This window comes from Cetorhinus maximus, chromosome 22, assembly GCF_964194155.1.
Source record: "Cetorhinus maximus chromosome 22, sCetMax3.hap1.1, whole genome shotgun sequence".
NCBI classification, from domain to species: domain Eukaryota; kingdom Metazoa; phylum Chordata; class Chondrichthyes; order Lamniformes; family Cetorhinidae; genus Cetorhinus; species Cetorhinus maximus.
The window spans coordinates 51,758,654-51,785,656 of NC_135900.1; the positions used below are offsets into that span (position 1 = coordinate 51,758,654).

At 42.3% G+C, this 27,003-nt stretch overlaps 1 protein-coding gene across 6 annotated transcripts in view; it reads left to right on the forward strand.

Moving 5' to 3' along the window:
* The window catches only part of atxn10 (ataxin 10), a 264,516-nt gene that overhangs the window by 117,910 nt on the left and 119,603 nt on the right, over positions 1-27,003 (forward strand). Inside the window, exon 10 of one of the 6 annotated variants that reach the window (XM_078568306.1) lies at positions 5,003-5,137. The exons of the other annotated variants lie outside the window; for them this stretch is intronic. Coding sequence (XP_078424432.1) covers positions 5,003-5,122 — 120 coding nt within the window. The 3' untranslated portion in view covers positions 5,123-5,137. Of the gene's footprint in view, positions 1-5,002; positions 5,138-27,003 lie in introns of those variants that run through there. 6 annotated transcript variants of the gene reach the window in all.

Sequence of the window (27,003 nt, forward strand, 5' to 3'; positions counted from 1 at the left end):
AGCAAAAATATAATGAGCAAAAATGTGGGAACAATAAAAGGTTAGCTCTTTTGTGATTTGTGCTTTCTTTTGTTTCTTTTTTTGTATTTGTTCTAACTTTCTCATTTTTTTACCTGCATCTATAATATAACAAATCCTGTAGGATATTAGAGTGTTGTTTTTCAGGAGATTCTCGATGCAACTTTCACTTTGTAACAAGGATAATTTTCGTCTGCACTGTTTGCTGCATTTAGTTGCTGCCTTTAATTCACTAACTATTACAGTTGTTGCATCCTGCTGTAAGCCATAAGTAACTTGCCAGGAGACCACTTGAAAGAAAAATATAGTTAAATTAATTTCAACTTCTCTTCCCACTCACCCCATTCCCCCACACAAATATATTGTCAGGCAGTTTAATCCATGGAGTACACAGCTAAATGATTCAATCCCAACAATTTTGATGGGTCACTGGGACCAGCACTGGGAAAAGGAGGACCTGTGCATTTGGGACCAAGTCCATCTAAACTGGGCTGGGGACAGTGATATAGCAAATAGAGTAACTAATGTGATAGATAGGACTTTAAAATAATGACAGTGAGGGGTGGAAGGATTCAGGGAAGTGTACTGTACAAGCAGTAGAAGAGAAGTCAACTATAGAGAGAATAGGAGCGAATTTGGTAAAATAATTAGAGTGAGTCAGGAAGGGAAAGGCAAAATGGAAAAAGGGGAAGAGTAGCCCTGATAAAGGATGGGATAAAGGCAGGACAGATAATAAACCTTAACTAAGGGAATCAAGATGTACAGTCAATTTGGGTGGAACATGAAACAAGAAGCTGACAAAAACAATGTTAATAGTTTACAGGCTTCCTAACATTAGTTATAGTGTTGGGCAGAGTATAAATCAGGAAATTAGAGATGCATATAACAAGTAATCATGCGGATCATTAATCTTCATATAAGCTGGCCAAATGAAATTTGTAGAAACATTGGCAAGGCAAGCTGGTCGAATGGAAACATAGTTTTCTGGATCAGCATGTTCAGGAACCAACTAGGGAACAGGCTATTTTAGATCTAGTATTGTGCAAAAAAAAGGGTTAATTAATAACTTATTAGCAAAGGAGCATCTTGAGAAGAGTGGTCATTAACATGATGGTATTTTATAGTGAGTTTAATAGTGATTTAGTCAAGTTTGAAACTGGGGTCTTTTAGCAAATTTTATAGGTATGAGAAGTAAATGGCTAAAATAGATTGGGGAACTAGATTAAAAGATATGACAATAGCTAAGCAATGGCAACAGTTAAAGAATTAATTCATAATTCTCATTTAATATATGTTCCCTTAAGAAATAAAAATGCTATGGAAAACTTGTTCCAAACCTGGCTAATAAGAGAAATTATAGATAGTTAAAAGCAAAATACTGCGGATGCTGGAAATCTGAAACAAAAACAAAAATTGCTGTAAAAACTCAGCAGGTCTGACAGCATCTGTGGAGTGGAAGACAGAGTTAACATTGACAGGGCCCTCAACCGTGTCTGGCCCATCTCCCGTGCATGCTCCCTCACACCTTCCTCTCCCTCCCAGAACTATGATATGGTCCCCCTTGTCCTCACTTATCACTCCACCAACCTCTGCACTCAAAGGATCATCCTCCGCCATTTCCGCCAACTCTAGCATGATGCCACCACCAAACACATCTTCCCTTCACCACCCCCCCAGTCCGCATTCTGTAGGGACCATTCCCTCCGGGACACCCTGGTCCACTCCTCCATCACCCCCTACACCTCAACCCTCTCCCACGGCACCTTTCCATGCAACCGCAGAAGGTGAAACACCTGCCCCTTTACTTCCCCCTCCTCACCGTCCAAGGGCCCAAACACTCCTTTCAAGTGAAGCAGCACTTCACGTGCACTTCCCTCATTTTAGTCTACTGCATTCGCTGCTCCCAATGCGGTCTCCTCTACATTGGAGAGACCAAACGCAGACTGGGTGACCGCTTTGCAGAACAACTTCAGTCTGTCCGAAAGCATGACCCAGACCTTCCTGTTGCTTGCCATTTCAACACACCATCCTGCTCTCATGACCACATGTCCGTCCTTGGCCTGCTGCAATGTTCCAGTGAAGCTCAACGCAAACTGGAGGAGCAGCACATCATCTTCCGATTAGGCACTTTTACAGCCTTCTGGACTTAACATTGAGTTCAACAGTTTCAGATCGTGAACTCTCTCCTCCATCCTCACCCCCTTTTTGATCCCCTTTTTTCTAATAATTATTATATATTTTTAATATATATTTCTTTTCCTACCTATTTCTATTATTATTTTTAAAATTTATTTCCATCCATTATTTTATCTCCACTTTTTAGCTTATTTCGATCCCTTCCTCCCCCCCAGCACACCAGGGCCCAGCTGTCACTTGCTCATCCTGCTTTCTACCCTTAATGTCACCATTAATACATCCTTTAGCTAATATCACCACCGTCAACACCCCTTTGACGTTTTGTTTATGACATCTTTGGCAATCTCTCCTTTGCCTCCACCTATCACTGGCCCACTATCCAGCTCTGCCTGTCCCACCCCCCTTCAACAGCTTTTACTTCACCACGTTTCTATTTCTCTTTAGTTCGGATAAAGAGTCATATGGACTCGAAACGTTAACTCTGTCTTCCTCTCCACAGATGCTGTCAGACCTGCTGAAATTATAGATAGTATTAGATTAAAGGAAGAGGTTCACAATGTTGCCAAGAAGAGTGGTAAATCTGAGAATTGCAAGGATTTTAGAACTCAGCACGTGCCAGTGGAAAAGAAGAGGACAGTCGAGGGAAACAAACTTATAAAGCTTTCATCAGAATAGATAATCTCAATCTGAACATTAACTGTGTTTCTCTGCTGACCTGCTGAGTATTTCCAACACTTTGTTTTATTTCAGATTTCCAGTATCCTCAATAGTTTGCTTTTGTGTAAGCTTAAAAATCTTCCCTCCCATTTCATTTCTTTTGAACATTGTGATTTTCTATGTGGTGCTTCACCAAAGGATCATATCTAACATTGTATGCCAATCTACTATCCTTGGTCTCCCATAAAATCTGTCTTTTTAAGCATAAGTCTTTTCTTCAACACCTTTTTTCTTTCTGTTACAAGTTTTCTTTATGCTCCATCATATTGTGGCCACTGTTAGCTAGCTGCTCTGATTTTAACTTCATCTGACATTCCTTGCTTATTGTGTAATAGTTACTTTAGTAATGCACTTCAGTGCTTGCACTCGTTGCACTCTCCACACCCATTTAGCTTATAACAATCCATAATCATGTCCAGAAATGGTAATTCACTTATTCCCACCAAATGCGTTCCCATAAATCCTAGCAAATGCATTCCCTCTTCACAATTGTATTATTTTTCTTGCCCTTGATTTGAACATAGAGTGCCCCAAATCTTTTTTTTTACTTCTATTTAGTCTGTTCTTGAAGTTTGCAGCTCTTCTATATTTGAATGTGAGGTTTCCATATGTTACCAATATCTTTCTTGTAGGTCAATCATCTTGAACCAATTTTTCCTCATCTATCTGTTTTGAATGATGTAAACATTTTCAGATTTATCTCCCTGGTCTTTCCAATTCCTATCACACTGTTGCTTTTCTTAGCAAAGATGGCGCAAGACTCCTGCTTTGTTAATTTCTTAACAATTATGTATAGAATTTTAAGGTAAGCGCATTCTTTATCTTAACCCATTTATCACCTCTCATCTGTTCAGTGGCTGCTTATAGTTCCCAATCTCAGTCCTTTTATCCCCTAGATCTTCTTTCCTCTCTGAGTCTCATCTTGGTCAAATCCTTCCTCCACTGCTACTGCATTATATATTTTCACTTTCCCTGATAAGGCTGTCTAATTTAAAACTTAGAATTCTTTTTCCCCTCACCTTACTGTAAATCTTCCCCATTGTTTACCACCTTTGTGAAGAAATTGGCGCCAGTTTAGGTGATGCCCAGCCTGTCAAAAGAGTTGTGTTCTGCAGCAGTCACTCCAATACTGTGGTGATCTGAGATCCTCCCTGTTCCACCTCAATTCTAAATTGCTGAACAGGAACAGAACAGAAGTTCTGCAATAAAAACAAAATCCTGGAAATATTCAACAGGTTTGGTAGCATCTGTGGGAGAGAAATTGAGTTAACGTTTCAGACTTGTGACCTTTCGTCGATTTCTGAGGTTGAGTTTCAAGGGGCAAAACTATCAGTACAGGCATTTCCTCCTTGGTCTCTCTTCAACATTTAAGCCTTTCTTAAAATTCTACTCAGTTGTTGTAGCATATTTCAAGCTGCAGCATCCCCCATGTATGTCTCTAACTGGGTGGCTGGCTCCTTCAGGGTGCTATGCCTGACATATGCAGCTCAGCTGTGTAATAACTACAAAATGGAATTCAAAGGCTGGGTATACATGGTATCAGAGGCCTCAGCAACACCTGAAAATTCTAGCTGACTTAGTAAGAGACTGATTTTCAAGTTGTTACATCATGGTACTGGAAAATGATTGTACAGAAACTCCAACAACAGTAAAGAGAACATCATTGCTGTGCTACTGAAGCAATATCTACCTGTAATTTTGATTATGAATAATATTACAGATGTGATTTTTTATCCCAGTTTATCAGCAGACAAACCTGTAGACACGAATGGGTTAAATGTTTGATCGATGTTTCTTGACATCAGTTGAGTTACGATAATTTCCTTCACAGTGGTGTGGCTTGAGTATACCTACCGAGACAGCAAAAAGCCTGATTTATATGGGCCATTAAAGAGATAGAAATCTTTCATAAATGAGTGTGTACAATGAAAGTACCATTCTGTGATAACTGTGTTATTTCAAAGGAACGAACATAACTGCTCGCCCACATCCTTTTCTATCAGACAACTGTATCTTTTATTTGGCTTAGTGCTTTTTCTTTAATCCCAACTCAAGTAGCCTATTTGTGTGTGAGAGTAGCTTTTATGTTCCATTGTGTGGGCTTTAAAAGAACTCTATTGTTGCTTTGCAGTCACCTGTCAGGAAGGACTCCAGCTCCCTTATAATCGAATGCCCTTCAGAATATCCGGGAACAAAACGTATTCAGCTTTCTGAGACCAGGGAAAATAATAACCAACTGGCTGTGCTGTAAATTGGAAATGTTGGCATTTCTTGAATCATGAAAATATTTCAAGTAATTAATTATTTCTGTTTTGATGTACATAATTTATAATGGATAGATTTATCTTCCAACAATGCATCAGATGAACATTTGATTACAGATGGCCATATTTTGCATTGTCAGTGCAATCAAAAATTGCTGGAAGCTCATTTTTCTGAACAAAATGAAGCATTTACAGATCATTAAGGCATCAGGAAGTTCAGATCATATTAAGTGCAGATGTTGGTGGCTGTTGAGCCCACCTTGGCTTTTCAAGGCAAAAAATGCCACAGCTCCCCACACTGTCTCCCATTTTCCCCACTCCTTTCACCAAAATCACAATTGAACACACCCAATCAAAACCACATAGTAATCTATTAAATCATTCTGGAGCTCTTCACTATCCTATCCACATATTGAAATTTCTTTTTTATTGAAAGGAGTTTCTCAATGTCAGTTCACTATCCATGGCTAGCTTGAACCTGTGCTCCCCATATACAGTGTTCACCATTTATTTAGAAGAGTCTTTTTGACCAAATTAGTAGCGTTACGACTGTGTAAGGAGGAGTGAACTGGTTCTCTATTCAGTCCCCTTGGTTGTTTGCAACAAAGGTTTTTAAAAATTTCTTTTCCCCATAGATGCCTCTTCCAATCCAGGTGTATTTACTCCTCAACAAGGACCCAATCAAACCTTGTTGTTGTTGTTTGAGTCAAAGAATAAGTTTATCAGTTACTAAACCCGAGGCAAAATAATATAAGACATGATAACACACATACACACACAGATCTCAGAATTAAGAAAAGTTAAAGTCCAAATAAAAGTGAAAAGAATATATGATTAAGTCCTTTGCTTGTCGTTGAGGCGTAGATTGTTTAACATTATAGCTGTTTGAATTTAGCTGGTTTCCTTTAAAATCTTAGAGTTGAATTGAAGTTTAGGTAATTGCACCTTGCTGGGGTCAGTTTTAGCTGCAGAGAGAGAGAGAAGTTCCTCACTGTTCCCTTCATCAGTGTTTCCAGGTGACTTCTTTCTCTGTGTCTGGCTTGGCAAACCACTTCTTAAACCTCTTGTCTGTATATTCCAAGAAGCAATTCCATTAACGTGTCTTGCAGTCATTGTTGTAGAACAAGCACTCACATTTTTGATCTATCATCTCAAACTTTTGACACATTTCAAGACAGTAGAAACACAGGAGATGGGGTTATTTTGTCTTTAACAGGGGTATTGAATGTCTGTTGGGTACCTGGTTGGTTAGCAGTTCCCATTGTATTGACAGAATTACAATTGATTAAAGTCCAGCACTTTGCATTTTTAATGCCTTCTTTTCAAGAGTCCCTGTTTCAGGTGTACCTTGACACCCCCAGGTGTGGAATTCCATGAGCAACATGATAGCGGTGCAATCTATATATTAACTTTCCAAACAAGTGGTCAACTTACAGCCAGACATAAAGTGACTGGTGGTAGCCATCTTTGGTCAGTGTCTTGTATTTTTTTTAAAAAAGGTCATTTTTCAACAATGCAATATATTTTTGGTTAGTTGATGAAGTTATAGGTAGATCTCATTCAGTCACAATTTCCCACCATTGTGACAATAGTGTGCTTTCCTCTGAATTAGAAAGTCATGAGTTCAAGCTCCACCCCAAGATTTGAGCAAATAAAGTAGTCGCACTTTAGTGTAACACTGTGAAGTGCTGCATTTGAAGACGAGATATGAAGCTGAGGCTCTATCGCCTTGATCAGGTAAATATAAACATCCCATGTCTCCATTTGAAGATGCTGTATTGGGAAAATGGTAGATATTGTTGGTATTCTGGGAGGAGATGAAATGGACCAAAATGCTGTCTTTATCCAGTTTGATCTTGTTTTCTCTTCAATGTTTGACATCCCCTGCATGCCACAGGGAAAACTAAATCAGCATTTGATTGGGGTAGAATTTAATATACTTGCAGAGTTGTAGTGGATCAGCACAAATCTGAACCAATTAGTTTAGATTTGCATCAGAATATTCAGTGGAATACTGCTGTAATGGATGGTTAGAACTTTTTTATTCACCTATCAGTGTATTCATTACTTCTCAGTTTTCTAGGTCTTTTTTGCACAGGCATGGAGGTTGTGGGAGGGGTAAGATATTCAGTTATATGATTTGAAAAAAAAACATGGGCTTTGGAAATTTGAAACAAAAACAGAAAATGTTGCAAACACTCAGGCCAGTCACAGCCTGGGTCTACACCTGAAACATTTACTTGTCTGTTACCTCTCCACAGCTGCGAACTAATCTGAGTATTTCCAGCATTTTCTGTTTTGTTTCAATTATGTTGACAGTTGATGATTTGCGGTGGTGGAGTTCCAATAAAATCTTCTTGACTTGGTGCAGATTACCAAGGAAGTATCTCTCGAGCAGGTCTTAAGGATAATGCCCTAGATTTCATAGCCTAAGGATGATGTGGTTGTTGGGGCTTGTACGATGAGCAAACTGTGCCCCTTTGTTCAGGGCTTAAGTTTTAACACCAGCCAGCCCATGAGTAAGGTAGACTCAGGAGGGTTCATGCAGGCCTCTGAACAAGATGGATCGTTGGAACAATCCTGTAACACTAATTAGACCTGAACATTTGGGATGGAGAAAGAATTAATGCCTTTAAATTAGACATCAGTTCATCAGCTACATTTCTTCAGAACTAATCATGGTGTTAAATATCACACTGCCCTTAGTTAATTATATAGGGATGTTATCTCTTTAAGGGCCTTTTGAAAAACTGGCAATTGGTTTACCAGTTTATAATTGGTTGCTTAGATGGCATTCAAAACAGAGCTTTAGGTTTCCAATTGAAGGTATAATTAAACCTATTGATTTGAATTACTAAAGAGCTTTGCTTTGGGCCTTACTGAGGACAGGTCAAGCATATTGCAATGAAACCAGATGGAGTAATTGTGGCTGAAAATCACTAAAGAATGAAAACAAATACATTGGAATGCTTAAAATGGTCAGTTTTGACAGTACAGAATGATTTACCTTGGATTGTCCTACCAATCTATTTGTTGAGGGTTTAAGTTGCAAGAAAAATAGCCTTTCCTCCCTGTATTTTTGAAGTGCAGAAACTTTGAAGTTACCAACATTTCATCTCAAATTTACTAAACTAAAATGCATAGAAGTGAAAACTTTAATTGATAGTTTCAAAGTAACCCACCTGTGCTGTTATACTAATAAACATTTTGAATAGTGACTTTTAGTTCAGTCTCCACATAGGAAAATAGTTCCTAGTGGTGACACGTACATAAAGCTTTACCTATGTTAAATATTAAAACCATATTACATTATATAATCTGTATATACTGTTGAATTCTGATATAGCTATGATGAGAGCGGAGATGAAACTGCCAAGGATACATGTGAAGTGTCTATTAGTGGGAGGGGAAGTGAATGTGTATTATATCAGTGAGGACTTAAAATTATATAAATGAGCATTCCACTGCAAAATGTATGATAAGGAATCATTCCATCCTCTCCAGTGACTCTGCTGTATGGCCTACTTTGCCAGACCACCCTTACCTGCTCTCAGGACCTGGGAGAGCAGGGTGCAGAAGGTGCTATAGGGGGCCCAGCCTCACTGGCCATAACAGCAGCAATCATTACCCAAAGGCTGTCAATCGGTATGGTCATTGTCCAAAGCAGCCAATCTGGCATGTAGACATCCCAATTGACAGGCTACCTGGCCAATGATTGCTCTTGTTCTGAACAACAGCAGTCATTGGCCCAGTAGGACGTTTCATATTCCTCAGTCCTTCCTTTCTTGCTTGCCTCATGACTTCTGTTTCTGTTGATCATTGTGGCGGTGGATGCTTTCTTCACTCTTTGGACCTGGCTGGAGCGTAAGGTAAGGTAAAGCTCCTAGTGCCTTTGTTAGGTTTACCCCCACAAGGTCCTTTTCCTCCACCTCCCTCGATGGTGTGGCCCTTCCTGACCTCCTCCCTCAATGGCGTGGCCCTTTCCCAATTTCCTGACCTCCTCCTTTGATGGTGTGGCCCTTCCTGACTTCCTCTCTGACAGGGTGGAGAGAAAACGCATCTTGCCACCTTCACAGCCATCCCACCACCACCTCAGCGATATTAATCTCCAAACCTCTTAGGGGTAGTGAGTGATGAGAGTGAACCACGAGACTGGGAGTGAGCCAGACATACATGTGTGCGCATGCACATGCACACACCACGCACAGTGCCAAAACCCAATAGATCTATCAGAATATGCGTAGATCCTACACAACTGAACAAAGCAGCTGCACGCAAAGTGCATCCAATGTCATCTGTGGATGACAGCTTCGCAAAATTGGGAAAGAGTTTAATCTTCACAAAGCTAGATCTAAATAGTGGATTTTTGGCAAATATGCCTCAATGAAGATATTCCTCACAACCTTAATTACACAGTTTGGGAGGTTTTCTTTCAACAGATTACCATTGGGCATCACATCAGTGCCAGAAATCTTCCAGAGGACAATGCCAAGTACCCTAGAAAGTTTGGATGGAGTCATATATCACATAAATGACATCCTGGTACGTGGATCAACTCAGACAGAACAGGACACTAGAGCTACAATGCCTAGAGGAAGCAGGACTTAGACTCAACCCAAATGTGAATTCTCACAGCCTACTGTCAAGTTCCTTCAGCGTATCTTGGATGCATCCAGTGTCAGAGTTGATCCACAGGAGAGCAATCAAGGTGTTTCCAGATCCCCTCAACATGACTGAGCTGCAGAGATTTGTGGGTATGGTAAACTAAGTCAGAAAATTCTTTCCCAACCTAGCTGCCATCAATGAGCCACTTCATCATCTGTTACAACAAGACAATACGAGATGCTGGAAGGAAGCATAACAGAGGACTTTGAAGAAAATCAAAGAGTTGCTGATATGACCTGATATTTTAGCTCATTATGATCCAGAACTACCCTCTATCATTGCTGCAGATGCAGCTTCTACAGGATTGGAGCTGTATTCTTTCAGATACAGACGAAAGGAAAGTGTAGACCAGTTTACTATGCATCCTGTTCACTGACAAACACTGAACAGGTATGAAGTGGTAAAGAAAGAAGCATTAGCTGCTGCATGGGCTTGTGAAAAGTTTGCAGATTATGTTCTTGGTCTCCACTTCAGGTTAGAGACAGGACACAAACCCTTATTGACGCTCTTAAATTCTAAGAAGTTAGCAAAAATGTAGTACAACAATTCAGACTGAGGATGATGAGGTCTGCAAAAACAGTGTGCGTTCTGGGAAAACAGACCACAGCAGATGCTTTGTCACATATCCCAATGGCAATACCTGAACAAGGTGAACTAGTCCTTGTTGAAGAGGTAGAAACCTTTGCATCGACAATAATCACAGCTCTACAGCAACAACTCTGACTGAATGAAGGCAGAGATCTGATGGAGAATGTGTTCTGATCAGAGAGTACTGCAACAAAGGATAGCCAGCATACATGCCAAACAATTCTATTCTCAATCAGTAACATGAACAGAGAGGACACCTCAGTGTAGTTGGTGATTTACTCATCTATGACAAGAGTGGTCATTCCAAGAGTTCTCAGTCTCAAAATATTGCAACGATTGCGCCAAGGACTTCACATTTGGCCTTCACAAAATGTAGAGCCAAACAGATATTCTGTTTGGTGGCCAGGTGTCTCAAAATCATTGGAAAAGGCCATATCAAGCTGTATTACATATGCTGTTCATTGTCAGGAGACAAGAGGGCCATTGATGTCATCTTCCTTTCCATCAAGACAATGGGAATTTCTTGGAATGGACCTTTTTGAACACAGGTAAGATGTTCTTGATCATAGTCAACTATTACTTGAGATAGCTAGAAGTCGAGCAACTGTGGGGGTCACACTTCTGAAGCAGTGATTACATCATTGAAGGAGATTTTTGCAACACAAAATCCCAGACCTTGTAATCTCAGACAATGGACCATAGTTTGCCAATAAATATTTTAGAGTTCACAATATCTCATGGATTTGTCCATGCTACCTGCCCCCTCAAGATACTCTCAAGCCAACAGAGAAGCTGAAAAAGGAATGTGTACAACGAAAGCATTGCTGAAGAAAAATGATGACATCCAACTGTACTTCTGAGCTTTCATTCAACTCCACTCCTAAATGGTTTAGCACCATGTGAACTCCTAATGAGAAGACTGACAACTCAACTCCCTACTCCCACTCACGCATGCCATGCGATGACTTAGACAAGTTGAGGGAGAAAGGGGATGAGTATCAGTCCAGCCAGATGTGGAACTATGACAAACGAGGCAAAGCACTCAACCTACCAGACCTCTAATCAGGAGAGCCAGTTTGGATTCGAGATCAAGCTCGCCAAGAACAAGTGGTTGAGACATTACATCCACAGTCCTACCTCATCCAGATCAAAAATGGTACAATGAGACAGAAGAAATGAGACAGAAGAAATGTGCACTAGTTTACACACAAAAGCACCCTTCTACACAGTTGAAGCAGTCATCTACCAAATGGAACAGACCAGAAATGTTGCATTCATCTACTAATCCAGATTACCACCAGTCTGGTTAACCGGAGTCATCTGTCAATCCTCTTTCTATTCAGCAGAGCCTGAGAGATCACAAGCAGAACTCCAAAGGAGCAGAGGACCGGTTGGGGTAGACTAGTGAAACCACCATAGTGATTGTCCCTATAAAAAAGAAATGGAAGTCAGAGACTTGGAAGGAGGTGTAGTATAATGGGGAGAATCAGAGGCTTGGGGGAGATGTATAAGGGGTTAATTCTAACTGTGATATGCTGATAAGATGCAGTATAAATCACATGAAGTGATGCAATGTCTCATGATCTTGATCCCTCTCTCTTTTAGACCTCATGGCAAAATGAAGTCACACGAAGTGATGTTCCAAAAAAGCTCACTTTTTCCTTGCCTCAGCCTCTAAATATTCTGTGTTAGCACAACGAGATGAAGAATGTTGTAGAACTCAGCATTGGAGTCAGTGTGTACTGCTCCCTCTGGCCTTCTCCACAGCAATTTGCTATTAGCGGTAATTTAACTTAATTTAATGTTTGCTAGAATCACTTTTGACTATTTGCCACTGTTATTTACTCCAACTAAAATACCATTATTCTTTATACAGAAACAAACAATGCGGGAAAAATTCAGTGGGTCAGGCAACATCTGTGGAGAAGACAGAAGTTGACTGTGTTTGGACACTTCCTCAAACCTTCCCTGTTCTGAGGAAGGGTCAATACCTAAAATGTTGACAGATTTCTGCACAGATGCTGTCTGGCTTGCTGACAGTTGATTAGTTGATTTTAACAGTTTTAAGCATTGAGAAAGAATTGGCAAGAAATATTAATTTTGATATTGATTTGTTTGCTCCCATGAAAGTTAGGAAAGGTGTTTTTCTTTAGTTACACTAATTCACCTTTATTTCAGTGCTTATTTTTCATCCTGGTGTCACCCCTTTATTCTCAAATATTGAAAGCTAAATTTTGTTTCAAGTAAAATTCCGAACTTCAGTTTGTCTCTTTATGTTCTATGAATTTTCAGGCCAATTAGTTTAAGAACATAACACAATAAATAGGAGCAGGAGTAGGCCATTCAGCCCTTCGAGCCCCCTCTGCCATTCAGTGAGGTCACGGCTGATCTTCTACTTCAACACCATTTTCCTGCACTATCCCCGTATCCCTCTTTAACATGCCGAAATCTATTGATCTCAGTCTTGAACATACTCGACCACTGAGCCTCCACAGCCCTCTAGGGAGAGAATTCCAAAGATTCACCACCCTCTGAGTGAAGAAATAATACTTGGATGTACTTATTAGAAAAAAAGACTTGCAGCATATTCACTTGTCATAAAAACTGAGCTACACTAGCATGATATCAGTAATGGATGAATGAAAATTGCAAACATTTGAAATACGTGGAGGCTATGATTAAGTATGAAGAGCTCAAACTAAAAAAAGTTGATTGCTGAATCGTGAAAGGGGGTGGTTTGGTGGAATAAGGAGCCTGGAAACAGGAGTAGCGCCAGGGCCCATGATTTCTCTCCCTGGCCCTGACTGGTTCTACTATTTTATTCAAAGTAGTCAGCACGGTTCCAGCAATGTTGCCTTCTCTGACCTCGTGTACTCACCTTTGGCTGTACCTCAAGATTTCATCCTTGGCTTCCTCCTTTTCCTCATTTACATCTTGTCCCTCAGCTATCTTATTCTTAGGCCTGGAGTCAATTTCCAAATGTATCCTACAGCACCCAACAAGAAATTCCAAAGTGAAGAGCCTAGGTAGCTGGAGACAAGACCACTACTGGAGGAGGAGGCCGGAGTCAGAAAATCAAAGTGTTCTGAGACGAATTGCAGAACTAGCGGACATAACATACAGTAAATGGCATGGTCTTAATGAGGATAAGAATGTTACATTGGAAACATTGAGGGACCTGAGCCAATGTATGTCTGTGTGTGATGTGTGAGCAGGACTTGCTACTGGATAGGTTAATGGCAGCAGTGTTTTCAATGACTGAAGTTTAGAGAGAGTGGAGAATGGGAAGCCAGCCAAAGTGTGTATGGGGAAAGTTGAATCTGCAGATACCAAAGGTATTGATGCAGGGTGGAGGTGCATGATGTTACAGAGATGGAATTAGGGAATCTTTGTGATAGACAGGATATGACTTTAGAAGCTCTGCTCAGGGTATAAGAGGACAACAATCACAATGGTTGGCGAGGGTGGTGCTATTGGTTTCAAACGTGCAGAGATATGTTGGGAAGCGGCAAAGTAGAACTTCTTTTAAAGAAGAGAGAAAATCTTCCAGGAAGAAATCATGTGAAAAATTTCACTTCATCTTGTTTATTTCTTCATGCATAGCTGAACATTGTCAAGGGTTGGGATCAGGTCACTTCCCGGCCACATATCTGGGAATGATATGTGAGGAAGGGAAATACAGATTGGGAAGACAGTGTAAATGGCACATTGTTCTTTCGTAAGAGCATTTTTTTCTAAGCGTTCCCTGAAATTGGAAAGTAATTTTATGGGACACAGTTACAGGGTAGTAAAGATAATAGAGCTGAAGGTGTTGTGATTCATGCGAACAGTATTACCAGCTTTGCTTCCAAACCAGTATTGGGAAAAATGAACAATAGCTGGTACAAGGAGTGTGCATTATGTAAACACCAGCAATGGTTTACACCATCAATTGAATTGACCAAGCTTGTTTATGAGCAAATGAGCATTGATTTTAACCCTTCATGCGCAACCAATGAGTTTATTTGTCCAGGGGCATTAGCTGTGGGGGTAAAGTCATATTGTTTCAATGTTTGGACCTAAGTCAAAGAGTTACTTTCTTGAAAATATGGTATTATCATGTCAATTTGTATAATCTGAGCTTCCAAAAGATTGACCCTTAAAACCAGTTTTCAGCCATTTCAACATCTTGTGCAAAAGGTAGGGGCCGGTGGGCTTTTAAATAAAATAAGTTGAAATTGGTAGAAATGCTAGAAAAAGAACAAAATTAAAGTGTCAAAGATTATAGAAAGGAATTTTGAGAGGAATAGATGACATGAGGACAACACAGCAAACACAGGACCAAATGTTCGTTTTATTTTATGGAAGATTTTATTTTCGGTACTCAGCTTTAAGTTAATATTGCAGTAACAAAGAGTTTCATAATACTTCATCATTAATATCAGTGACATTTTATTCAGTCTCTCAAAACTGTGCCATTATGCTTAGCTACTTTGGTACCTCTGTGCTGCGATTTCTGATTCCTTGAAAATGTAAAAATAATGTGGTTACTCGGGTGTTGGGTGACTAATTTGATTGCGGAACCAATGTTGAGATCACCTCCAGTAGGTAGTTTTGCATTACTTAGATTTGCATCTGTTATGATATAAATTGCCCAGAGGATCTGCTGGACCTCTAGGACATGATCAGTGTATTTTTTTTTCCCAATGTTGGGGAAGAATAAGGTTTCCAGTCTCAAGCTATTATCAGTAATTTAATGCCAGCACAACTGTTAAGAGACTTTCACATTATTGCAAGTTTTTAATTTTAAACTACTGCTCAAGAAAACCCACTCACGATCCCTCTGTTCCTAAGGTTTCTTCCCAACTTCATCTCCCTTGCTTCTTCTCTGAACATGTTGCTTTCACATTTATGCCCATCTTTCACACATTCAGGTTTCCATGTCATCAGCACCAAAATGATCCCAACCCAAAGTTACAAGTGACATCCTCTATGACAGTGACCTTGGTGATAACTTTTCTCCTCATCCTTCTTGACCTCTCGGCAGTCTTTGACATGGTGGCCCATAATCTTCTCCTCCAGTACCTTTTCTTGGTTGTCCAGCTCAGTTGGAGTGCCCTCACTTGGTTCTCTTTGTGCCTATCTGATCATAAACAGAACATCTGCAATAATTGCTTCTGTTCTTGTTCCCGCCCCATTGCCTCCAGAGCCCCCAAGGACCTGTCCTTCATCCAATCCTCTTCCTCATTTATATGTTTTGCTCTTGGTGACATTATCCACAGACATGAACTCATATATGCTGATGGCACCCAACCCTACCTCTCCCCCTGCACTTACAACCTGTCCATTGCCTCTTGTGTTGTCAGACTGCTTGTCCAATGTTGGATGCCACAGTTTGTTCTAGTTAAGGGACCTGCCAGTAGGCCTATCAACCAAACTTACTGCCTCCTTCTGAAGAGTATATTCTTCGCTGACGATCCATACTTTTTTCAAATTAGTAGGTTATCCCAACAACAAAAGATGTTGGTATCCACTGGGATACCTAAACTAATTCCCATCGTCTCAAGTATGCTAGTTGGAAAGACTTCCTCTAGATCGTCATTTGCATTTCCCAGCATTGAGGTTCTGTGAATTTAACCCATGAGTGTTTTTAGGCACAAATTACAACCAGATGGTCTTGTAACATAGCCAAAAATTGTAAAATGACACATTTCCGTCAGTGGAAGGGTCCCTCTTGTGTGCACTTTGTACGACCTGGATATTATTCCAATAATGTGCAACAGGTACTTTTTACCCCCAAGATTTACAGTTGAAGTCTACAATTTATTTAGAATTGAACCATTGGAAAAGCCCTAGATAGACATCACCAATTCACCCATAGCCCCCCACATTAGGTATATTTCGGTGTCTGCTGCTACTACTACTACTTTCTATATCCTGCTGTTATTGCAAATACACGTTCCAAACCCTTTATCTAGCGTCTCAAAATCCAGAAGGACCCGAAAACCATTCCAAGCTGGTGCCTATGGTAGCAATTTGAATAAAACCCTTTTATTCTTTATTTTTCATACTTTATTTTATGTATTATAAGTACATGCTAGGCCTAGGACCCAAAATCCAGCCCCGAGTTTCCCAGATATAGGGTCTGGTACCCATAGTCTAACATCCTCCATCCATTCATTTTCACACCGCTTCTCCTGGTGAGAGCCTCAGTGGCAGTAAGCTGAGCAGGGCAGACCAGACTTCCCTTTCCTCAGCCACAGACTCCAGCTCCTGGGAGATTCCCAGGAGCTCCCAGGCCAGCCGAGAGGTGTAATCCCTCCAGCTTGTCCTGAGTCAGCCTTGAAGTCTCCGTCCAATGGGCCGTGCTCCAGCGGGAGCATACCAGGGGGCATCGTTGTCAGATGCCCGAACCACCTCAATTGGCCCCCTCTTGATCCGGAGGAGCATCAGCTCTACTCTGAGGCTGTCCTGGATTGCCAAACTCCTCACCCTGTCCCGGAGGGTACACCCAGAAACCCTGTGGAGAAGCCTCATTTACGCCGCTTGTACCCGCAATCTTCTTTCGGTCATTACCCACAGTTCATGACCATAGGTGAGGATGGGGATGTAGGTCGACTGGTAAACCGAGAGCTTCGTCCTAAAACTCAGCTCCTGCTTCACCAGCACGAACCAGTAGAGCGCCCGTAGAATAGCAGCTGTCGCACCTATCCACTGGTCAATCTCATGGTCCCCCGCCATCACTCGCAAACATAACCCCGAGAGACTTGAACTCCTCCACTAAATTCCACCACCCCCTCACCTGGAGAGAGCAACCCGCTGTTTTCCAGGAGAGAAAGATGACCTCAGATTTGGAGGTGCTGATTGGCATCCCAGCTGTGTCACACTCGGCAGCGAAACATTCAAGTACACACTGGAGATCACAGTTGGATGAGGCAAGAAGCACAATATCATCTGCAAACAGCAGAGATGCCACCCTCAAGCCCCCAAACTGGATACTCTCCGTACCTCGGCTGCGCCTTGATATCCTGATCATGAAAATCGCCAACAAGAGTGGAGACAAGATGCACCCTTGGCGAAGTTCAACATCCACCTTGAACAAATTTGACTTAACACCGAGAATGTGGACATTCTTTCTCCACAACTAGAGGCACTTGATAGCACACAGAAGCAGCACCAACACCTCATATTCCCACAGCTCCTCTCACAAAATATCCCGAGGAACGTGGTCATATGCCTTCTCCAGGTCTACAAAACAAAGGTAGACCAGATTACGAAACTCCCACAAACCCTCAAATATGCATGAGAAGGCAAAGAGCTGGTCCACTGTTCCAGGACAGAATCTGCATTGTTCCTCCTGAATCTGAGGTTCGACTAATGGACAAAGTTTGCTTTCCAGCACTCTGATATAGGCTTTCCCAGCGAGGCTGAGGAGTGTGATCCCTGTTTAATTGGAACACGCCCTCTGGTCCCCTTTCTTAAGGATGGGGACCACCACCGCAGTTTTCCAATCCAGTGGTACCCGCAACATTGAAGAGGTGCATTAACCACGACACCCCAACATTGCCCAATGCCTTCAACATCTCCGGACGAATCTCGTCCCCCCTGCTGCCTTACCGCTATGGAGGCACTTGACCACCGCAGCGACCTCAGTAACAGCGGTCAATCTGATCTCACCGGAGGGTTCTGGCATTGCCACCTGTAAGGAGGGCATGCTCACTGGGTTGAGGAGTACCTCAAAGTGTTCCTTCCACCTGTTGGCGATCTCCCCAGTTGTGGCCAGTGGTTCCCCACCTTTGCTGAGAACAGCTTGGGCAACATCCCGCCTAAGGCGCCAAATGGTTTGCCAGAACAAATTTGATGCCATCTGATAGTCAGTCTCTATGGCGTCTCCAAACTCCTCTCAAGTCCAAACTTGCGCTTCAGCAACTGCTGCTGCTATAGCACTCCTGACCTGCCAGTACCTCTCAACCGACTCAGGAGACCAATCTGCGAGCATTGCCCGGAAGGCCACCTTCTTTGGTTTGACAGCCTCCCTCACCACTGATGTCCAATAGCGGGTCCTAGGGTTGCCGCCACGACAGGTACTGACCACATTCAAGCCACAGCTTTTCGCAGCCACCTCAACAATTGAGGTCTTGAAAATGGTTCATTCAGACTCTATGTCCTTGACCTCACCCAGGATACAAGAGAAGTTCTTTTGGAGGTGGGAGTTGAAATCATTTCACACACAAACTTCCACCAGACATTCCCAGGTAACCCTCACAGCACATTTGGGCCTCCCGTGACTGTCTGGCCCACATCCCGCGTGCCAAATCCAACTCACCACCAAGTGTTGATCCGTTGACAGTTCCACCCCTCTCTTCACCCGAGTGTCCAGAACATAAGGCCTTAAGTCAGATGACAACTATAAAGTCGATCATCGACCTTTGACTCAAGGTGCTCTGGTACCAGGTACACTTATGAGCATCCTTGCGTTAAAATATGGTGTTTGTTATGGACAATCCATGACTAGCACAGAAGTCCAATAACAATTCACCACTGGGGTTCAGATCGGGGAGGCCATTCCTCCCAATCACTCCTTTCCAAGTATCCCTATCGTTCCCCACGTGAACGTTGAAGTCCCCAGTAAGGCTATAGAGTCAGTAGGTGGCATCCTATCAGGCATCAATCCCTCTGTCTCTAAGAAGCCCAAGTTCTCTGAGCTGCCGTTTGGCGCACAAACTCAGCTTTCCCCTGAGACTCGAAGCCTCACTCAGGCGACCCTCTCATCCACTGGGACAAACTCCAATTCTGTGGCACCCAGCTGGGGGCTTGTGAGTATCCCCATAACCGCCCGGGGCCTCTCAGGGATGGGGGGCAACTCTGGAGTAGGAGAGAGACCGTCCTCGATCAAGAAGTTTGGTTCCAGAGCCAATGCTATGTGTGGAGGTGAGACCAACTATACCTAGTCAGTACCTCTTCCTCCAGCTCCTTCCCCACCAGTGAGGTGACATTCCACGTCCCAAGAGCCAGTTTCCATTCCCAAGGTCTAGTCCATCTTAATCTGTCCTGCTCTCGCTCACTGCCACACTGGCATCGCACTTGGCCCCCCACTGGGCGGTGGGCCCACAAGGCGGCTCCACAAAGCCATTTTGGGCTGAGCCCCGCTGGGTTATGTGGGTGGCCTGGCCACCAGGCGCTCGCCAGCAAGCACCATCCCCAGGCCTGGCTCCAGGGGTGTGTCGCGGTATCCCTGTTCTGGGAGAGGTTCTCTGTTACCTCTAGAACCATCATGGGGGTCTTTGGTGGATCGCTTTTTGTCTGGAACCTCACCTTAGACCTGTTCGCCAAGGGAGACCCTACTAGGAGTTCTAGCCTCCAGACAACATAGCTGAAATGTTCACTGGATCACACAAGCCCCCCGACTACAACAAGGTTACGAACCTCATCTAAGGTCTGAGAGCTAAAGTTTTCATTGGTTTTGAAAAAGTTTCAGATGATTTCCAAGATGATGCCACGCCCAAAAATCTTGCAGAGTAGCATTTTTCTCCACCTAGGTACATGGTTTGTTGTGATTAAACTATTTCAGGAAATTAATGTTCTGTAAAACTAATCTTGTGCATGCACATTCACTTGGCAGAAAGGAAGATTTTTTTGTCACAATATTTAAATAATATTTTATTTCTTTGCCCTAACTTGAGCACTCTGGCTTGGCTAGTCCTGGTACTCTGAATCACTTCAAATTGTATGTTGGTCCTCATCCTGACTAAAACAGTTTACTACTTATTCTGGGGAATAAAATGCTTCCTTTCTCTTTGGTCTACCCACTACTTCAAATCCTCTCCTCATCTGACCCACCCACACTTCATTTCATTCCATCCTTAGTTTTTATTCATCCCCACCTCAGTCTACTTCCATTTTCACCTCGGACTCATGGACCTTTATAAAGTCAAAGCCACCCTGATTACAGCTGTTGCTGCCTCTTTACTATTCACAAGCCCCAAACTCTCAGCTCTTCCATGTATCTGTACTTAACTGTACATTTATCCTCCGTCATTTTCAATTTGTCATCCAGTTCTCCAACACCCCACCCGCCTCCAGCCCCCAGCTCATGTAGTTGTCCATGAAGCCCATAACCTACTCTTTTGACTCTCTCCTTTCCCATCACCTTGCTGGCAACAAGTGTCTCTTGCTAACCTGCCATCTGAATAAGGAAGATGGTAAGCCTTGTCCTGTTCAACCCCAAGCTCAGTCTCCTTCCCAACATCTGTTTTCTTCCACCTCCTGTAATGCTGCCTACCTTCACTCCTATCTTTCCTTTCGTGCTGTTAACATACCAGAATCAACATATTTCATGGATCTTCTTTATCTGAAGTTAATCTGTAGTCCACTAACAGGGGTAATGCAGTGTGCTGCTTTATCTATTTTAAAAAGTGTATTAAATAGATTGGAATAAACTTGAAAATATATTCTGTTAGTTCATATATTACATGTAAAATAAACCAGTTTGATGGTTTGCATTTGACCTGACCAAGAATGTTCATCATGCTACCTTCCTAAAGATAAAATAACTTCACGGAAAAGTGTATATTTAGTTACCCTATCCAGTACCTGCACAATCGGGGTGTTTTATTGTTATGGTCCCTGGGGAACACCTTTGTAAGGGGAGTAAAGATGAACTTTTGGTCACATGGAATATGGATCTGTTACCAGAGACACCAGTGAAACTAAACCTGAAAGACTATCTAGTGGAGGCCTGGAATTTGTAACAGTACCCTAAACAAGGACAGAAAATTGCTGATGGGAAATTTCTTTGGAGCAGATGAATAAATTCTACATTTGCAGAATTTTTAGGTCAACTGAAATATGTTTTTTTCGTTCGAGAATCTATATTGGCCATGTTTTTTTTACCAAATTGATAAGTGTCTTAGTTTTAACTGTAGATCAGATTCTTCAGTGAACACTTCTTTCATTCATCCATGCAATGTGAGCTTCACTAGCAAGGCCAGCATTTGTTACTATGTCAAATTGCATCTAAGAAGGTAACGATGAAGCACCTTCACCACACGAGCTGCAATGGTTAAAGATATACCTACAATGCTGTTATGAAGGGAGTTCCAGGATTTTGACGAGCGAGGAGCATTGATATAGTTTGAAGTAAGGGGGTGTCATTGGAAGGGAACTTGCAGGTGGTGGTATTCCCATGCGCCTGCTGGCCTTGTTCTTCTAGGTGATAGAGGTCATGAGTTTGGTAGGTCCTGTTGAAGGTCCCTTGGCAAGTTGTTCTGGTACATGCTGCTGCCACTGTGTTCCGGTGGTGGAGGGAGTAATGTTTAAGGTGGTGGATGGGGTGCCAATCAAACAGGCTGCTTTGCCTTAGATGGTGTTGAGCCTCTAGAGTGTTATTGGAGCTGCACTCATTTGGGAAGTGGAGTGTATTCCATCACATTCCTGACTTTGTGCCTTTTACATGGTAGACGGCTCTGAGGAGTCAGGAGGTAAGTTACTTGACAGAATTCCCAACTCCTGACCTGCATTTGTAGCCACAGTATTTATATGGCTGCTGGGGATTCAGCGATGGTAATGCCATTGAACGTCATGGGGAGTTGATCAGGTTCTCTCTAGTTAGAGATAGTCATTGTCTTGCACTTGAGCGGCATGAATGTTACATGTTCCCATGATGGTGTTGCATGCAGGAGCACAGCACACTAAATAGATTTAAACTACAATTTGAAACTCAGGTTAAAAATAATACATTTGAATAAATGGAAGCATAGATTATTTCTCAAGCATAAATACAGAAACTAGCCCTGTATGGTTCAACAATACACTCTGAGGTGGCTCTGGGCCCAAAGCCTACAGGCTGCAGTTCTGGCAGGTACACTGGGATCATTAATCTAGCACTGGCCCTGTCAGAGTTTGTGGGGTCAGTGGAAGGACACCAACACCACTATAGACACCTCTTAGTTTATGCAGGTCCAGGAGCGATTGATTCACAATTTTCTCAAATGAAGGATGCACCTCAATGCTTCAAGACCATTGCACAACTCATCCCAGTCAGGTTTCAAGACATCATGGAGAATGACATGGCCCCCATGCTGGTTCTGGAATTTAATCAGCCATTCCATATGTTCCTATCCCTCTTGGGAGTGATGCTTGAAAAACTCAGCAAAGTTCTTCAGGTGTCAGGAAGTTATAATAATTCTCAATAATGTTATTGTTAAGTAGAGTAATAGGGGGTCTGTGTCTATGGGTCTATGTGTGTGACTTAATTGAATTAAAGGCAGCTGATCTGAAGGCTTTGATGTGTCAAAAGATAAGCTAGGTTTGAAATGTTAAGGAAATAAACATGGGGGGATTTTTAGAATGTAAGTGGTAAAGGGAATATTTGCATTTTAAATAAACCAGACTAGCTTGGATTCAAAGAGAGGGAGTGAAGCATTACACCTAGCCAAAGGAAGTTAAGTGTGTTTATTTTTCCCAAAGATTACTGGTAAACTTGGTACCATGAGAGATTTTTATTATTAGAAAGGCAAAGTCCAAAAACATAGTGAAACAATGAGAATTTGCCTTCAAAGGGGAAAATATGTATAAAGGAGCAAAGATTGTGTGTAAGGGTAGGCATCCTAAGATCAAACAAGTGTGAAAAGCCTTCAGCACCTATGCCTCAGGCTGCTGTCTACAAAGTACTGAAGTTAAGAAAACTCACTTTGAATTGGATTGTTCAGGGTATCATGTTTCTTTGCCTGGGTCTTTTAAAATCTGTGTCTTACTGTTGCTTTAATGAAAGTGTAACTGGGAGTTAGATTAACTAGGGGATTTAGAAGTTATAGTAGTAATTTGTAGATCTATAGATCTATGTATGTACTTAAAATCATTTCTTGTATTGATAAAGGTTTCATTTAGTTTTGTAAGAAACCTATAATACTCAGTGGTCTTATTACTATTGAATTCAAGGCATACATCTCGAAATATATACAAATTGCAAAACAGTTATGACAGTTATTTCAAGTTTCCCCTTGGGATTTGAGCAGTTCAGCATTTACCATCGGCTGTGGCATAATGGGGAAATATCATTCCTGCCAAAGAAGGCATATGTAGAGTGGACATAAGAAAAGTAGAGCTCCATGTTGACCTCAGTTGATTGCTGCTACACATTCCTGGTGGTAATTCTGGTGGATTTGGGAAGTTATCTTGATCTGCTGCAGTTATCCAAAAAGGTAAATTGACAAAGAAACGTGTTAAGACTTTTTTTTTAACTAAGGGGGTTGAATGTACAAAGCTTGGGTTCTATTTCATTCCAACATTGTTAAAGCAAGAATACAATCTGAATTCTCCACAGATTTTTGATAGGGAGACCAAGGTTATTGGGGCGGGGGGGTGGGGGGGGAACAATTGGGAAAATGGAGTTGAGACCACAACCAGAACATTAAATGATCTTATTAAATGCCGGAGCACGCTTAAAGGACTGAATGGCCTAACTCCTCCTAAGCCTATGTTCCTAGACACCTCTCAAACATTCACCTAGGCACTGGAAACAGCAACAGCGAACCTAGCTCTATCAACCCTGCAAAGCCCACCTTACTAACCTTGTGGGGACTTGTGCCAGAATTGGAAGAGCTATCCAATAAACCAGTCAAGCAATAGCCTTACATATTCACATTCCCCAAATCATATCTTCAGAATCATACCCACACAACCATTACCATCCCTGGGTATGTCCTGTCCTACCAGGAGAGACTCAGCAGAGGTGGTGGTACAGTGATATACAGTCGTGAGGGAGTTGCCTTGGGAGTCCTCAACATTGATGCCAAACCCCATGAAGTCTCATGGCATCAGGTCAAAAATGAGCAAGGAAACCTCCAGCTGATTACCACCTACTGCCCTCACCCCGACCCCTCAGCTGTTGAATCAGTACTCCTCCATGTTGAACACCAATTGGAGAAAGTACTGAGAGTGGCAAGGGCACAGAATGTACTCTGGGCGGTGGAATTTCAATGTCCATCACCAAGAGTGGCTTGGTTGTACCACTGCTGACTTGAGCTGGCCAAATCCTAAAGGACATAGCTACCAGAGTGGGCCTGCGGCATGTGGTGTGTGAACGAACAGGAGTGAAAAACCTACTTGAATTCACCCTCACCAATCTACCTTTCGCAGATGTATCTGTCCGTGACAGTATTGGTAGGAGTGACCACCACACGATCCTTGAGGCAACAAAGTCCCATCTTCACATTGAGGATACTGTCCATTGTGTTGCATGGCACTACCACCATGCTAAATGATATAAGTTTAGATCAGATCTAGCAACTCAAAACTAGACATCCATGAGGCGCTGTGGGCCATCAGCAGCAGCAGAATGGTGTTCAACCACAATCTGTAACTTTATGACTTAGCATATCCTCCACTCCTCTATTACCATAAAGCCAGGGGAACCAACCCTGGCTCAATGAAGAGTTCAGGAAGCCATGCCAGGAGCAGCATCAGGCATACCTAAAAATGAGGCATCAACCTGGTGAAGTTTCAGCATGGGACTACTTGCATGCTGCATCTGCTGTTTGCATGTGATAGACGGAGCTAAGCAATCCCAAAAGCAATGGATCAGATCAGGTCTGCAGTCCTGCCAAAACAAGTTGTGAATGGTGGTGGACAAATAAACAACTAACTAGAGGAGGAGACTCCACATCCTCAATGATGGGGGAGTCCAACACATCAATACAAAAGACACGGCTGAAGTATTTGCAAACATCTTCAGCCAGAAATGCCGAGTGAATGATCCATTTCAACCCCTCTTGAGACCCCTGGAATCTCAGATACTAGTCATCAACCAATTTGATTTACTTCACATGATATCAAGAAATAGCTGCAGGCACTGTGTACTGCAAAGGCTCTGGGCCTGACAACGTTCTAGCAGTAGTACTGAAGACTTGTTCTCCAGAACTAGCTGCGCCCCTCGCCAAACTGCTCTAGTACAGCTACAACAATAGCATCTACCCAAAAATGCAGAAAATTGCCCAGGTATGTCCTTTACGCAAGAAGCAAGCCAAATACCACTTGGCCAACCACCAACCCAGCAATCTACCCTTGATCATCAGCAAACTAATGCAAGGTGTCATCAACAGTGCTATTAGGCAGCACTTACTCAGCACTTAACCTGCGTGCTAACAGTTTGGATTCCACCAGGGCCACTCAGCTTCTGACCTCATTCCAGCCTTGTTCCAAACATGGACAAAAGGGATAAACTCAGGAGCTGATGCAAAATTCACTATACTTGACATCGAGGTGGCATTTGACCAAGTGTAGCATCAAGGAGCCCTAGCAAAACTAAAGTCAGTGGGAATTGGGGTAAACTGTCCACTGGTTGCAGTCATACCTAGCACAAAGGAAGATGGTTATGGTTGTTGGAGGTCAATCATCTCGGTCCCAGGACATCACAGCAGGAGCTCCTCAGGCCCAGTGTCCTCGACCCAACCATCTTCATCTGCTTCATCAATGAGCTGACCTTATGATGGAGGGAAGAAGCGTGGATGTTTGCTGATGATTGCACAACATTCAGTACTATTCATGACTCCTCAGATACTGATCAGCCCCTGTCCATATGCAACAAGACCTAGACAACAATCAGGCTTGGGTTGATTTGTGGCATGAATGTTACTTGCCAGGCAATGACCCCCTCCAACAAGAGAGAATCCAGCTATCTCCCCTTGACATTCAATGTCATTACATTCGCTGAATCCCCCACATCCTGGGGGTTATAGTTGACCAGAAACTGAACTGGACCAGCCATATACACACTATGGCAACCTCTACCATCTGAAAGGACAATGGCAGCAGATGCATAGAACACCGTCACCTGCAAATTTCCCTGCAAGCTGCATACCATCCTGACTTAAAACTAATATCTCTTTCCTTTGCTGTTGCTGGGTCAAAATCCTGGAACTCCCTAACAGCACTATGGGTGTACCCAAGTCTTGGACCACAGTGGTTCATGAAGGTGGCTCACCACCACCTCCTCAAAGACAATTAGGGATGGGCAACAAATGCTGGCCTAGCCTGTGACTCCCACATCCTGTAAAACAATAAAAAAATTCACCTGCCCAATTTGAGCACTTAAAGGACGGGGAGAGGGTGCCCAGGCGCCACAATCCATTGTGTGAGGGGGCAGATACTAAAACTCCTTATTGTAAGGGCTTCAATCTGCCAACTATCGCTCCAAACATTATGTGCCTATACTCGAGCAAACAACTCCATCCATCCCCTTAAAGATGAGTTGTACTGTTAAGGCATTGTTTCAGTTATATATGTGTACTATAGTTCGTATATTTTGTACAATGCTTGAACATTGAAATGGTTAAAATATTAAACCACAACATTGGTAGTGGTAATTGTGTAGCCCTGGAAGGAGGTACACAAGTAAACTTTGGGAACTTTTGATTTAGGACATTTGTTAGTAATTTTGTAGTGTTCAGGCTTTTAGCAATACCGCACAACTAAATTTCATATTCATGGAGTGGTACTGGGGCAGAGCAAAAGGTAAAGATAAAGCATAATTCCAACAAAAATAGCTTATGCTTACCGACAGTATCAAATTATAAGGTACTAAGATAAGTTTTTTTTATGGATGCTATTTTGTCAAGATTTGGGTTACTCATGCAAA